This window comes from Protopterus annectens, chromosome 12.part0 (genome assembly GCF_019279795.1).
Source record: "Protopterus annectens isolate FY-2018-M chromosome 12.part0, PAN1.0, whole genome shotgun sequence".
NCBI classification, from domain to species: Eukaryota; Metazoa; Chordata; order Ceratodontiformes; family Protopteridae; genus Protopterus; species Protopterus annectens.
Window position 1 is genome coordinate 1,160,986,682 of NC_056746.1, and position 15,699 is coordinate 1,161,002,380.

The 15,699-nt window shown below is 42.6% G+C and overlaps 1 protein-coding gene across 3 annotated transcripts in view; it reads right to left on the minus strand.

The window, feature by feature from the left end:
• Positions 1–15,699, minus strand: part of CHD6 (chromodomain helicase DNA binding protein 6) — a 2,211,516-nt gene that overhangs the window by 1,561,030 nt on the left and 634,787 nt on the right. For all 3 annotated transcript variants that reach the window (XM_044090190.1, XM_044090189.1, XM_044090188.1), the window contains one exon: positions 7,106–7,349. In XM_044090190.1, coding sequence (XP_043946125.1) covers positions 7,106–7,349 — 244 coding nt within the window. The remainder of the gene's footprint in view (positions 1–7,105; positions 7,350–15,699) is intronic.

Here is a 15,699-nt window from a genome sequence, read left to right on the forward strand (position 1 = left end):
AGGGATGTTTGGATCAAGGGGATTTAGGCCTTTAGCCTGGTTCCAGGCGCAAAATCTTTTCTATTTGTCTGAATAGGTTTTCCTGGTGCTGGGCCTCCTGGCCTAGAATGACATCCATAACAGCTTTGGATAAAGGTGTTGGCTGGTTGTTTAGGTAATTTGCCATGCAGGTGGGCCGTGGGCCATGTTCCTTAAAACTGGGTACCAATGCTGGCGTGGCCAGTCTGGTGCAACGAGTATCATTTGTGGCCTCTCTAATCTGACTTTCAGCAGTACCTTTGCTAGAAGAGGTAGTGGAGGGAAGGCATACACTGTTAATGTTTTCCAACTGAATGAGAGGGCGTCCACTTTCCAAGCTAGTGGATGGAAGGTCCTTGTGCAAAATTTTTGAAGTTGGTGGTTGTGGGGGCTTGCAAACAGATCTATGTCTGGGTGTCCCCATTTTTGAGCCATCATTGCAAATACTTGTGGAGTTTCCATTCGTGTGGATCCATGATGTTTCTGCTTAGGTCGTCTGCCAATGTGTTTTTCTTTCCTGGCAGGAATTGTGCTTGTAACTGCACCTGGTAAGAGAGTGCAGTGTTCCACAAGGTCATTGCTTGCCTGCATAGAGGGTAGGAATGTGTGCCCCCTTGCTTGTTTATGTACCACATGACTGTGGTATTGTCAGTCTTTATTATTAGTTGTCCTGGGTGTAGAAGGTCCTTGAAAGCTGTTAGGGCATTCTGTACTGCTAGCATTTCTTTTTGATTGATATGCAGATGCCTCTGATCTGTAGTCCATTTGCCCTAAATGCACTGCCCTGCCATGTGTGCTCCCCAGGTATAGTCCGATGCATCTGTTGTCATAGTTTGCCTGGCTGTGGGTAAGGTGAAAGGCTGACCCTTGCTGAGGTGACATGCCTGTGCCCACCATAGAAACTCCTGTTGAAGGCAGGGAATGAGTGGTATCATTGTTTCCAAGCTGTGGCTGTGCTGAGTCCATACACTTTTCAGGTACCATTGTAATTTCCTCATATGCAGTTTTGCAAATGGTATTAGTAGTATGCAAGATGCCATGAATCCCAAGGCCTGCAGAATTTTTCTTGCAGGGAGTTGGGTCTTTGTTGCCATTATTCTGAAATATTGAAACAGCTGTTGTTGCTTGTCTGGCGTGAGATAAGCCATCTGGGCCGTTGTATTCAAGCTGGCACCCAGGAATACTGTGTTTTGTGAGGGCACTAGTTTTGATTTCTTTTCATTTACTGTGTACCCTAGGCAACTTAGAAGGTGTTTGACAAATGCCAGATGCTTTAAAAGAATGTCTTTGCTTTCTTCTTGAAAAAGGCAGTCATCCAGGTATGGGTATATTTGAATTCCTCTTTGTCTGCAGAATGCAATTACTGGTGCCAGGCATTTTTTGAAGACACTGGGCACAGTAGATAAGCCAAAGGGCAGTGCAGAAAAAATTGATAATGCGTTGAACCTGCAAATGAAGCGGAGGTATCTTCTGCAATTTTGTCTGATAGGGACATGCAGGTATGCCTCCTTGAGGTCCAAAGTGACTAGCCAAGCATTCTTGCCCAGCATGGGAAGAAGCTGCTGTAGTGTTAGCATCTTGAATTTTGGTACTTGCAGATAGGTGTTCAGAACTGAAAGATCCAGAATGGGTCTCCATGCTTTGTCCTTTCTTGGGACTAGGAAGAGTCTTGAGTAAAATCCTTGTCCTTGCTCCTGTGTAGGTACCTGTTGAATGGCTCTCATGTTCATGAGAGCTGTAATTTGTTTTTGTGCCTCTGCCCATTTATTTGATGGCAGGTTTGGCATTCCTTTGATCCTTGGTAAGGTATGAAAGTGGAATCTGTATCCTTGAGAGACAATGTTTAGAACCCATTTGTCTTTTGTGATGATGTGCCAGTTGTCTGCAAAAATGCTAGTTTTCCTCCCAAGGGAGTTGCCAGGAGAAATTTGCTTGGTAGTTTGAGGATAGAGCCATTGTGTTTGTCTTCTGCTAGCTTGGGGCCTGTCTTCTCCTCCTTTCTGGGTAGCAGAACCCCATTGGCGAGGTTTGTAAGGGCCCTGTGACTGACCTCTGCCCCTTGGGCGTCTGTATTTGCCCCTCTGTGATCTGTCTGAAGCTGGAAAGGACCGTTTTTTTGTTGGCCAATTTCTGCTGAAACGAGAGAGTTGTACCTGCAAAAATCCTTGACCGTTTGCATAGACTTTGCCTTATCCTCCATTTTCTTTAAAACCTCTTCTGCTTTGACACCAAATAATACATCCTGCTGTAAAGGTGCATCCAATAATTTTGCTTTAACATGGTCAGGGAGGGTTTGTTCTTTTAACCAAGCATGTCTACGTATGACATAGCCAGTAACAGCTGCTCTACAAGAAGCTTCCAATGAATCAAATCGGCATTGTAAAGTATGTTTGCCCACCTGTTCAGCTGCATGCAACAGATCCTGCATTTCCTTGAATTCAGGCAGTTCTGAATGTGTGCTCATTTTTTGTTTTAACTGAGACATTAGGAACTGTTGATATTTCAACATGTGAAACTGGCAATTTAATGCTCTCATAGCCAGAGTAGCTGAGGTGTATATTTTCTTTCCCCATCTATCTAGGGCTCTGGAATCCCTTTCAGAGGGCACAGGATTTTTAGCCATAGAAGCTTTTGCTCCCTTAGGACCCTGGGAAATTGTTTCTGGGTCAGCTACAGGGCTTTTATAAAGGAATTTGTGTGAGTCAGGTACTCTGTAGTATCTGTCTGGTTTGGCTGGAGCAGGAGGAAGAGAGTCTGGATTTAAACCAGACTCCAAGTAGACATCATCCACAATATCTAGATCAGGAGGGACAGCAAGAGGTCTATGCTGGGGTAGTAAAAGGAACTCTCGGAGCCTTTTCTTAGAATCTGAGTAATCCTGGCCTTCCCAGTGGAAATGTTCCCTCATGGTATGTAAAGTTTCCCCAAAGGAGTAGTCTTCGGGGGAGATGCTGAGGGAATAGAGTCTTCAGCATCAGAATCTTCATAAGGTGGAAAAGTGTAATCCTGTTCCTCAGAAGAATCTGAGGAGAGAGAAACCTGGTCAGAGGATGCATAATCCTCCTCTTGTCTTGGTCTTTTATCAGGAGGGGGATGGAAACCCCTGATTAGGGTAATCAAATCTTCAGCCATCTTAAGCATCTGTTTCTTAGGCATGGGGCCTTAAACTGTAGACTGATGTACAGTTTTCTTTGGTTTTAAAGGAGTTTTAAGTTTAGCATAAGATTTAATGGCGAGTGTAGTCGGTCTGAAGACACCTTCTGTAACCAAAGGTGTTTCCGTTGCACCGGTGTCTAGGTTCTGCTCCGGTGTCGGTAGATGGCTGCGTCGGCCTAGTAGACTCCGCATGGGAATCCGCAGCTGTCTGGGGTTCCAGCTCTGCGGTCGTCAGGGGCTGCATAGGTGCCTCACTGAAAAACGGAGAACCGGCGACAGGCCCAGCTGAGGCCTCGGTGTCTGGCTTATTCCTAGGCTGCCTGTCCTTATCCTTGCGATTTTTATGAATGGCGGTTGTCAGCTACTCCGACGGCATGATATAATTAAATTTCCTACCAAAGTAATGCCGTGCGAAGTCAAAACGGCGTTTGATAGTTTGTTTATTAAACCTAGCGCAAAACCGACAACCTGTGACATCGTGGTCTGGGCCTAGGCAAGGAATACAATAGGAATGGAAGTCCTTATGAGGTATTTGCTTCCCACAAGAAATGCAATTGTTAACTTTTTCTGACATCGGACTGAGGCAAGAAAATGTTCCCCAACGGGGTACTTAGCTTTATTGAAGACTTCGGACTGAAATTCAAATCGAAAATCTCAGGTGTCGGCCGACCGGCACCTGCGAACTGCTTCTGCTTCGGGCACCGCGCGGCAAGAAAGACTGAAGAAAATGGCGTTGGATGCCTCTTATATACCCCTGGCACACTGATGTCAGGGAAGAAGCGACAGCAACCGACGCCGGACCAAGACTTTGGAATTCGGGCCGACTGCGGGACCGCCTGACGGCAGGATAACCCAAGTGTGATGACTGCAGCAGGGTAACATAATGAACATCAGCAATCTCTGGGAGATGTATCTTTCTTTCCAGCATGTTCTGTTAATGTCACAAACTAGGTTAAGATCCCTGGACGAGTGACTCTTCTCCCATTTGAAAATGGAGAAGGCCTCTCATGATAATATAACTTTTTCTAATCACCATGTTTATATTTACAGTTATTAATTTATTTATATATGCTTAACAGGTAGCACGCTGATCAATATTAATCAGTTTCAGGCTCAGTACAAGTGAAACAGAAAACATTTCACAAATAAAAAAATACAAAAATGTGAGCAGCAACAAAGCAGTTCAGACTGATTACATATAAAAAGAAACTGTGTACATACATTCAAATTGCAGGTGACTGTCTGTAATAATTCACAAAACCTTATAGTATGGATAACCATAATTACCGTTTCCAAAACATACATCTTTAAATTTCTTAGCATTAAAAAGTAACAATTTCTGTTTTGATCAGTTGTCAACAGCATTCATAAACTGCTGCGAATTCACCTAATCCTCTGCAGTGGTTAATATACACATATTTTGGCACTGTCTGCAAACTTGCTTACCTAGATCTTCTGGTTCAGGGGAACTTCAGACATAAAAACGCCGAACACTGGCCCAAGCACCAATCTCTAGGGAACTCCCGCATTAACAATTTTAACATACAAAAAGGAGTCATTCACTTTAATTTGACATTTTGTATTCAACAACCAGTTTAAAAACAACCTTATAACAAGTACTGATGCTTAACGATCACATTGTATTTAATATTTCTTGGTGAGGTAATGAAGCAAAGGTCTTTGCTAAATCCAGATAAATTACATCTGCTGACAATTCAATTGAATTTTTTAATTTTACGAAGACACTTACCAGATTTGTTAAACAAGAGCTTTCCTATATAAACTCATGGTGATAAATGTCTAATCTCTTTTACTGCATCTGGTAACAGCTTAAGTATTATCCAAAGCACTTTTTCACAATGCTACTTAAGTCAATAGTTATCCACACTATACTTCATGCTGTTCTTAGATACAGGAATAATAACAGTCTCTCTCTGTTCTTTAGGAAAAGATCCAAAGGATATCATCATCTCACCTGACAGGTCAAAGGCAAAGTTCGACTCTTAAAGACGTTATTCAAGAAAAAAAAAACACTACAAACCATCAAAACTTGTTTCAGAGCTAGTTTTAACAGGTTTGAAGCTTTAATAGCAATGTAAACCACTTCACGTGAAATTTCTGGGCAGTTACCACATGGATTAATTCAATGGCAGTACATCAAAAACAGTTACTGAAAATCAAACTTAACAAAATTCAAAAAGATCACAAAAGGAATACCCTTTCCTTTTACCATCTTACAAGAAAAATCTACCATCACATTCAGAACAAAAATGTGTTTGAATAATGACAGTGTCATTGACAAATGACATTTTAATGCCTTTACCTTAGAAAAATGCTTTCCATAACATTGTCACTATATAAGATAAACTTGAATATGGCACCAACACACACACACAAAATCACATCTATTTCATTATCTAGCCCATAGTTTAACCGTAACCCACAAACACTTGCACAACACTAAATCTATCCCCTTACCAAGCCCTTGCTCTAACCCTAACCTGCAAATTATGGCGCGTGCGTATACACACACACACACACACACACACACACACACACACACACGTACACAGGTACACGTACATACACACAAACTACTAATCCCTGATGCTGAAACTTTTAGTATATACAAAAGTTTCAGCACTAACAAACAAAACCAAGAACCTTCCTTCCTTCTTCGAGTATAGACTTGGACCAGCTCTACAATCAATAGTTCAAGCATTTGACTACTCTCATGAGCACAGCACACTTTTAACAGAAAAAAAAATTCAACCACCTCAAAGTGATCCATATGCGATTGTGTCTCTCGCACACACACACACACACACACACACACACACACACACACACACACACACACACACACACACACACACACACAATTTCTTCCTCAAATTCCCCCTGACCATTGAGCCTTCCCTTCACCTTTGACATTCACTTAGGCCCATTTTTTCCTCAGGAGTGAAAGTCTGAAAATCCTTCAGTATATTTGTTCACATGGGTTGAGGGTCAAGCTCAGGAAGTGTTGTCATCTTCTGCGACGATCACAGTTTTATGCTTATAACGTCTTCACTGTGCATGCCTGCTAAAGGTCAAGGGCTTGGCATGCAGTGGGTCTTAGTGAGGGCATGTCTCCCACTTCTATATGTTCTGTATATGCTTCCCCCCATCAGCTTTGCTCAAATAAACCTGCATTCCTTGCAATCAAATACCGCCATTTAATCTCCCACCTCCACCAGGGATTTTAAACTAGAGGCTGCAACTTGGGTATCAATGCCCACCTCTCCTCCCAGAAAGAGGTGAAAAGGCACTGCCTCATCACTCCTCCCACCTACTCTTTCCCTGTCCAGGCTACTAATCAGACCAGGGATGTCTGAGTTACACTCAAGGATTTCTCTCTATATGCCACATAACTGTACTGACACAAAGCAATACAGACTGAAACATTAAGTGTGGTAGCCAAATGACAAAGTTAATTAAGCCTGCCCCACTCTTTCTCTACAGGTAATGTTCAAATTTGATGCAGCATTTCTAGCATTACAACAGCAACACCCTGAAGTTAAGTCTGCAGGCCCAAATCAGATCAGTAGCCCAGTAATGCCACTGTGTGCCAGCCTATACTAAACAGTTACCCATAAAGCTAAAAGAAAAAAAACTGATAACAGTACTTATAAGGCAATTTTCTGAACAATGTCGCAATTAATATAATCCACAACTGCTTGAAGCTTTTACAGACAGTTTTTGCTCCTACAGTGAAACAATAAAAAAGCACCATGTACTTGATCATATCTAACATCTGTATGAGTTGCAAAAAACATGACATGAAGGTTCCTGAACCTTTATGAACACTTGCAGAAGGTGCATTTGCTGTGCAAGTTTATACTTTTAAAAATTTTTCTACATTGGCATTTTTACAGTACATAACAGTTACCTGTTCATCCCTATGCACCATTTCATATTGATGGATCATCTGCCTGCTGATAAGGCTACCATGATACACGATCACATTCATCTCTGTCCAGGTTCGGAACTCTCTCTCCCAATTTGTTATTGTAGACAGTGGAGCTATGATGAGAAATGGTCCACGAATCCCCATCATGAAAATCTCATAGAGAAATGTGATGGATTGAATAGTCTTTCCCAAACCCATTTCATCAGCCAACACACAATTTTTTCTGAAAAGAAAAAAATGTTTTATAGCATCACAGTTTAATTGCTGCACCATTCCTTCCAATTTCAATTATGTAAACACTTTGTCCTATGCAGAAATGACAAAAGGCAGTGGTTTTCATTCAAACAGGTGTCCTGAAACAAAATGCCAATATTACTCTCTTCTTGGCTGGACCAGAATGAAAAACGGTGATTACCCACTCCATTTCTAGACAGAATGCAAAAATGCTGATTACCAGCTCCATTTCTAGACTAAAATCAGAATTCATTTCTATACTACAATCACAATTTCTGTAAAGCCCTCAGTACCCAAAAAGTTACACTGTGGGCAACACAAAGTACACAGAAATAATTTTCTGCCTTAACAGTGACTGCACTATCAATAATGGTTGTTCAGAAAAATGTATGCAGAAATGCAGCACAGTAGATTTTTTTTTAACTTGCCAAGTTTTGAAACATCTGCTTTTCTATTGGGTCAGCCCTCTGCAAGGTTTTATAACTCCACCACTGCTTTTATATGCTCCCCCATCAGCTGTGCTCAATAAGCAGTCATGTCTGACAGTGGGTAGGTGAGGCACTATTTTACTATGTCCTACCTATGCCTATTCATGCAGTGCATAAGTTCCTGAGATTTTGGATGTACATATGCTGGGATACAAAAGGATGGAGCTACTTCCTACTGTTATTACCCTGGTTGCGTTACCCCCTAGGTCAGTGCAATATATATCCCTTCCTCCATAGGAAAGGAAACCTAGGTGGGATTCATAAAGGTTACCACAAGGGGCACACTGTGTACACTTTGAATAACCTTTCCGAATGAACACATACAAGCCCTACCGCAATACTTGTGTTGCTATTCATTTTAAAAGGTTACTCAAAGAGTACACCTAGTCTACACCTTGTGGTAACCTGTATGAAACCCCTTCCTGGGTCTTCTTTCTTGTGGAGGAGGAGGGGCTCAAAGGTTACCACTATGTGTACACTTTGAATAGCCTTTCTGAATGAACAGAGAGCACAAACATTGTGGTAGAGCTGTTCTTGAATTCAGAAGTTACCTCACTGTGTTACACACAGTGTGCACCTAGTGTTACCTACAAATCCCTCCCCCCAGTCTTCATCTGCTCATTTTCTGCTACCTTAATGATCTTCTGGCACCCAACCAATTAGTCAAAATTGTGTCACCGGTGACATGGCTAGATCCCTTATCCCTGCTTCATAAGGCAGTCTCCTCATTATTTACATGCAAATCAAGGTTACCATATTTCAGAAACAAAAATATGTCAAGAGTCACCATTTCCACTGGTTGTAACCATACTACAGAACTTAAATGCATTAGCCCACACAACATATTTTAAAAGGTCATCATACCACTGTACTTAGCCCTCATCAGACTCATCACACAGTATAATGCCCCCTTCTGTATATACCTGACCAGAGACATACAGCAGCTGGAACTTCCACAAAGGTTCCTTGCATAAAGAATACAGGGAGTAAACATAATGACCTACACCGATCGCCTCAAAGCCCAGTCTCTTTATTCGGTAGCATACAGATTTCTGAGAGGTGATCATTGCCTGGTGTACAAGACATCCCTTTCCCCTGTTGTGATGAACCTTTTGCACATCTGCAAAATAAACAGCATCAGAAAGTACAGTTGTGTGCACTTACCATAAATTTAGATGTTCGAGTGTATTCACTGTTGCAGTCCTGATCGTTTTGATTTCCTGCCGTGAAAGCCCTTGGCCGGCCCGACTACTAGAGAAAACTGTTTTCACCTCCTAGTCTGGCAGATGCCCTTACCGACATCAGTATGCTCAGGTATAAAGGGAGCCGGCCTGCATCATCACTTCAATATTCTCTTGACCTGCTTAGAAGGAACCCCTAAGTGTACCCTGGAAAGAGCAAGTTAGTGTGGATCCAAGGAGGTTGCAACAGAACAACATGCAGTAGGAAGTCTACTTGGAAACTGTTTAAAACTGCTTTTTCTTCTGAGCCTGGGGCAAAAGTAATGAACAGCTGGTCTGTTTTCCTCAATGATTTAGTCATTGTCCAGGTAGAAGTGTAGCATCCTATGTACATCCAGAGAGTGCAATCATCTTTCCCCTCTGTTATGAGGGTGGGGAAGTAGGTAGGTAGATGAATGGTCTGATTCAGAGATGCAACAGTAGCCACCTTAGGCACGAAGGAAGGATTAGTTCAGAAGGAGACCCTGTTTTATGGAAAATAATGAAAGGCTTCACTGCCATTAGGGCCTGCAATTCTGAGACCCTCCTGGCCTAAGTGATAGCCAGTAGTAGGGCCGTTTTCCAGGTCAGAAACAAAGGAGGCAAAGTTGACCTTTCTAGGACAAAGATGAGGTCCCAAGAAATACTGGGTTTCCTCCTGGGGGCCTAATGCGAATAACTCCCCTAAGAAACTGCTTCAACAAAGGGTGAGAATAAATGGACGACTAGAGATGTGGTCAGAAATGGCTGAGGCATGCATCTTGATGGAAGAATAAGAGAAACCTTTCTTCACTAGGTTGGCCAGGTACTCCAGAATGCAAGAAATGTTGACAGAATTTGGCTGAAGTCGGTGCTTCTGGCACCAAATCGAGAATCTTTTCCATTTGCCTGAGTAAAATTGTCTGGTGCTAGGCCTTCTAGACTCTTAAAATGGCCTGCTGACTCAAGTTGAAGGTGTAGCAGGGTGCTGTGGAATAAACCAGACAGAGTCTGAAGGTTAGGGTGCAAGATCCTCCCCTTGTCCTGGGAGAGGAGGTCCACCCTCTATGGTAAGATCAAAGGCTTTTGATTGGTGACCTAGAGGAGAAGGAACTAATGCTGCCTGGGCCAGTCCGAACTATCAGGATGGCCTTTGGGCCCTCCTCCTTGAACTTCAGAAGCAAAAGAGGCAAGATGGGTAATGGTGGGAAGGCATAAATGAAGAGGTGTGTCCAAGGGAGGGAGAAGGCATCTGTTCTCCATGCAGACATCTTCCTTGTCCTGGTGCAGAACTTCTCCAGGTGAGAGATGTGCTTGCTGGAAACATGTCCACCTGGGAGACCTCTCACTGCTTTGTGATTACGTAGGAAACTTCCAGATGGAGATGCCATTCTTGGCGGTCTGTCAGATTCCTGCTGAGGTGGTCTTCCAGGGTATTCTGTTTGCGCAGCAGGTATTGTGCCATAAGTGCAGGCCTAGGGATTCTACTGTCTCTCATATTTGCATAGCTAGATGGCACAGGGGGTAGGAATGCATGCCTCCCTGCCTGTTTATGTACATTACTGTGGTATTGCCTGTCCATACTACTAGGACCCATGTCCCACTTGTCCCTGAAAGCCATTAAACCGTTTTGTACTGTCATGAGTTCTTTCCAATTTGCCTCCTTCTGTGTTGAGCAGGCCATAATCCCCAAGTTTGGAGGCACTGGGTATGGGCTCCCCATGCTGTCTCCAAGGCATCTGTGGTGAGGATCTGGCTCTGGGGCAAGAACCTGAAAGGTAGGCCCTGATTTTGGGCACAGTGTGCCAACCATGCAAACTCCTGCTTCAGGGCAAGGTATCAAGGGTATCTGGGCATCCAGTGACTAAGAGCTCTGGCACCACACACTCTTCAGGTACCATTGCAGCTTCCTCATGTGTAGCCTGGTTATGGGTACCATAAGACTGCAGGATGCCATGAACCCCAGTGCTCTGAGGAATTTCCTGGCTGTGATGCTATGATTTTCCTGCACCTGCAGGAAGTAACTGGTTAAATAGGTGACCTTGTCTGAGGGGAGGAAGGCCCTCTGGAGGGATGAGTCCAGGAGAACTCCCAGAAATGCTGTTTGGATGGGACCAGGCAGGACTTCTTGAGGTTTAGAGTGAACCCCTAGAGAAGTCAGGAGGTCCTGTGTGAATTTCAGATCTTTGCTGATCTTTGGAATGTCTGCATCCTGTACAAGGCAATCGTTCAGGTAAGGGTAAATCTGAACCCCTTTGGTTTTACAGTAAACAATGACTGGTGCCAAGCACTTTGTGAAAACCCTTGGAGCAGTAGACAACCCAAAGGGCAGAGTTGAAAACCGACAGTGACAGGAGCTTGCTCTGAAGTGAAGAAAGCTTCTGTGTGACTTTTGAATAGGAATGTGTAAGTAGGTGTCCTTTGGGTCTACTGAGACCATGAAGGCCTGAGGAGTTATCATAGGCAGTAATTTTTTTTTTTTTTTTTTTTTTTTTTTAAGTGTCAGCATTCCGAACTTTGGTATCCTGAGAAATTGGTTTAAGCTGGACAGGTCCAGCACAGGGTGCAAAGATCCTTCTTTTCTTGGGACTAGGAATAAACTTGATTAAAAGTCTTTCCCTCTTTGTTCCTCTGTAACTGGCTCCACTGCTCCCTAAGAACACAGAATCTGCATCTGTTCGACAGCCAGAGTTCTTTGATTTGGGGGTACTTCTGAGAACCCTGAGTGCACCAAGAGCTCTTCGAAAGTGAGTATGTAACCATTTGTAATAATGTTTAAATCCCACTGATCTGAACTAATGTGGGTACAGTTTCAGATGAAAAGAGAGACAGTCTTCCTCCTAGTTTTGGGTAGTGGTGGGAGGATATAGCAGAGAGAGAGACAGTCATAACTGCTCTCTAGATGGAGGCTGTGACCTAGAACGCTCTTGCCTGGGTGTTTCAGAACTCCATTGCCTAGATCTCTGTTGCTGATGCCTTTGCCTGGAGACTCTGTCCTTTTGAGGCCTTCTCTGTTTACTCCTAGCCTGGGTAGGAAAGGACCAATGTTTGGCTAGAAAGTTCCTGCTGAAACTAGGTAGTTGTACTTGCATGAAGTCTGTAATTGTTGACATGGACTTTGCCTTCTCTTCCATCTTTTTGAGTACTGCTTCAGCTGTTGGTCCAAAAAGTCTGTCTTTGTCAAGGGAAGCATCCAAAAGGTTAGCCTTTACATAACAAGGGAGAGATTGCTCCCCTAAGCCATGCATGTCTCCTAATTACTGAACCAGTGACAGCTGCCCTGCAAGACTCCTCCATGGCATCATAGCCACAATGCAAAGAGTGTTTAGCCACCTGCTAAGTGGAGTGACACAAGTCCAAAAGTTCTTTAGCAAGATTTTTACCCCTATGGTTGAAATCTTTTGCTTGAGTTGATCCAGGGTGATTTGCTGATATTTAATCATATGGAATTGACATTTCAGGGCCCTCACAGACAGGGTAGCAGAGGTGTATATCTTTTTTTCTGAACGTGTCCAGGGCCCTACTCTCCTTGTCCATAGGCAGGGGACTCTTGGATGCACTGCACTAGCCACTTTCGGGCCTGAAGTAACAACTTCTGGATCAGCCGAAGGATTTTTAAACAGATATTTATGGGCATCTTGCACCCTATAAAATCCATCTGGTTTCCTAGGGGCAGAGGGAAGTGAGTCAGGGTTCATGGAGGCATCCCGGAAAACATCCTCTATCACATCCAAAATAGGAGGGATAGCTAAAGAACTACATAACGCTCTTCTTGTCTTGGGATAATTTTGTGCTTTCCACTGAAAATGCTGCTTCATAGCATGAAGAGTTTCCCCAAAAGTTTGATTCTCTGAAGGTGAAGCCAAGAGAAGGTTCTCCAAAGAATCAGATTACTCAAAGGATGTATAAGAGGGTCCTTCCTCTGAGCCTGAGTCTGCCAAGTCCGAGTTCTCCTCAGATAATAAGAGGTCTGGGTAAAGATCAATATAGTCATCCCTTTTTCTTTTACATGGGGTGTCTTCACCTGTGATCTGTCTGGCCTTTACAATGTTAAGTCCTCCGTCAGCTTAAATCAAATCCTGTTGGGATCCTGGTAAGTGGGAGCCTGTAGGCCTAGTCGAAGGCCTTGCCACACTGCCTTTCTTTGGGGTGAGTTTGGCCATAGGTCTAGATCTGTCCGATGCCTGACTCTGTGAAAATCCACCAGCATATTCCTAGGCATCACTGTATCGCTGGTCAACTAGTGCCCATTGGAAGTTGTGGCCTGACCAACCTTGGACCCAACAGATGAGCTAAAAACGTGACCAGTGGAAGCTGAAGGAACCAAAGGCATGTCGGACTCCAAATGGGTCTCGCCAGAGGCCTGGGTTATTGTTTCAAATGTCGAAGGGGGGCTGCGAAAGCACCTCATCTTCTTCAACAATTATCAGTCTAGCAGGAGAGTTATTGTCATCCGAAGACTTCGGCTTAAGTGTCTTCTCTTTGTTTGCGCTTATGTAGCTGAAGTTCGGGATGACCGGTAGAGAACATTGGACGTGGTTCAACTGATTCTTGTCTTAGAAAACATGTTAAGAATTCAGCCCTATACCTAATCATTCTAGCATTAAACCTAGCACAAAAATGGCAGTTAGGGACATAGTGGTCTGGGCCTAAGCAAGTAACACACAGAGTATGTTAGTCTCTGTGTGGGATTTGTTTACCACAGTGAAGACAATTTACTTTTTCTATTTCTCTTAGCTCATGTCAGATAAGAGCTCCCCAATGAGGTACTTATCCTTCCAATGACAACTTCTCTTTGGTGCGGACCGACCAACACACTTATATACTGCTTCGGGCTCCGGTGGCAAGAAACGACTGAAGTGATGATGCTGGCTGGCTCCCTTTATACCTGAGCATACTGACATCAGTAAGGTGTCCATCAGCCTGTGAGAAGAAAACAGTTTTCTCCAGAAGTCAGGCTGGCAGAAGGCTTTCATGGCAGGAAATCCCAACAGTCAGAACTGCAACAGTGAAACACTACTACATTAAAAGTCCTAAATTTTGCATATGATATAAGCAGGACATGTTGGAGAGACAGATATGTTTCTTGGAGAATTCCCCTTCTCCGGACAGGCTTCTCATCGATGTGAAGCTGAGTTCCTCCCTAACCCTATTTAAGTACAACTTGGACCAATGGATGAATCATCAGAAATTCACCCCTGGTCAGGTGTCTATGTCTCTGATGGACAGAGGCAGTCAGTAAAACATTCCCTATCTAAATCAAATTTGTGGGTCACATTTGGGTTGCATGGATAGGCTTACATGGGCCCTAGTGGTCATTAGCCTAGTATGTAGCAGAAAGAGAATATCCTGCCAACAAAGTGGTGTAACAACAAGTACAAATACTCCACAGGAACAGAAGTTCGCACCAAAAGCAAAAAATGGTACAGGAAGGTCTAATGTCGCTAGTACATTCAGAGTAGTATTTACACAGAAAGACATCTGCTTCCTCAAGAACAGATCTAACCTCTTGGCCTCAGCTGTTTAAATACGAACTCAATTAACACATGCAAAAATCAATTAACTTTAAAAGATACAGGCACTTAAATTCAGTTACATGTACTTACAATATATATATATTTACTTATGTAAATGAAAACATCTAAAAACAGTTACTATATCAATAAAATCTACAAGTAAAAAAAAATATATATATATATATATATATATATATATATATATATATATATATATATATATATATATATATATGGGTCACTGTTAGAATGTCAAAACACGGTTTATCGAAACCGTGTTTCAGCTGACACACTTTAGCAAAAGTGCATTTTATCGAAAATGTCGCTAAATGGGGAGTGGGAAATTAAAGAAGGCATGCATGTTTGCATGCACCGTTAGTTGTAAATCAATGTATAGTGTTAATTTACAACTAACGACGCTATCGCTGACATCGTGCTACAGTGGGGATAAGGGAATATTCCCTTTTCCTCACTGTAGTGCGATCTCGGAGTGAGAATAATAAAGTGGGGGGGTGCAGTCTCCCCACATGGGGGGTGTGGGGGGCTTGCCCCCCTGCATAACACTGTTTAAAGTTATTTATTTATTTTTACTTTTTTTTTTTTTTTTTATTTTGATTTCTTTAGTGAAAGTGCATATTGTCGACAATATGCACTTTTGCTAAAGTGTATTATCGGAAATAGAATTTGATGGATTGTGTTTTCGATAATACAACAGTGACCCATCGATATTATATATATATATATATATATATATATATATATATATATATATATATTATCATTTTATGCAATTGTGTAAATGCAGTAGCTCAGGCTTTAAAAGAGTAGAAGCCATTCAACCCTGGCAGACAAAATGCTTTAAAATACAATATCCATTTATTTTCACATCCCTCTCTGATATTTTCTAGTATAAGAAGAGGAGACTTCTTTATGTCTTCCCTTCCTCTGATTACCAGAATTCTTCTAAAAATAAAAGACATGATAAATCTTGCTGAGGACTCCCTTTTGGCCCAGATGGCATCGGTTCCCCCTTCTCTTTCACCTGGATCAAGGCAATCACTACAAGTTACCTCAGAGGATGGACTTGCTCACACTGCGTCCTACATGAACTCCAAGAAGAGCTAAACTCAAACATA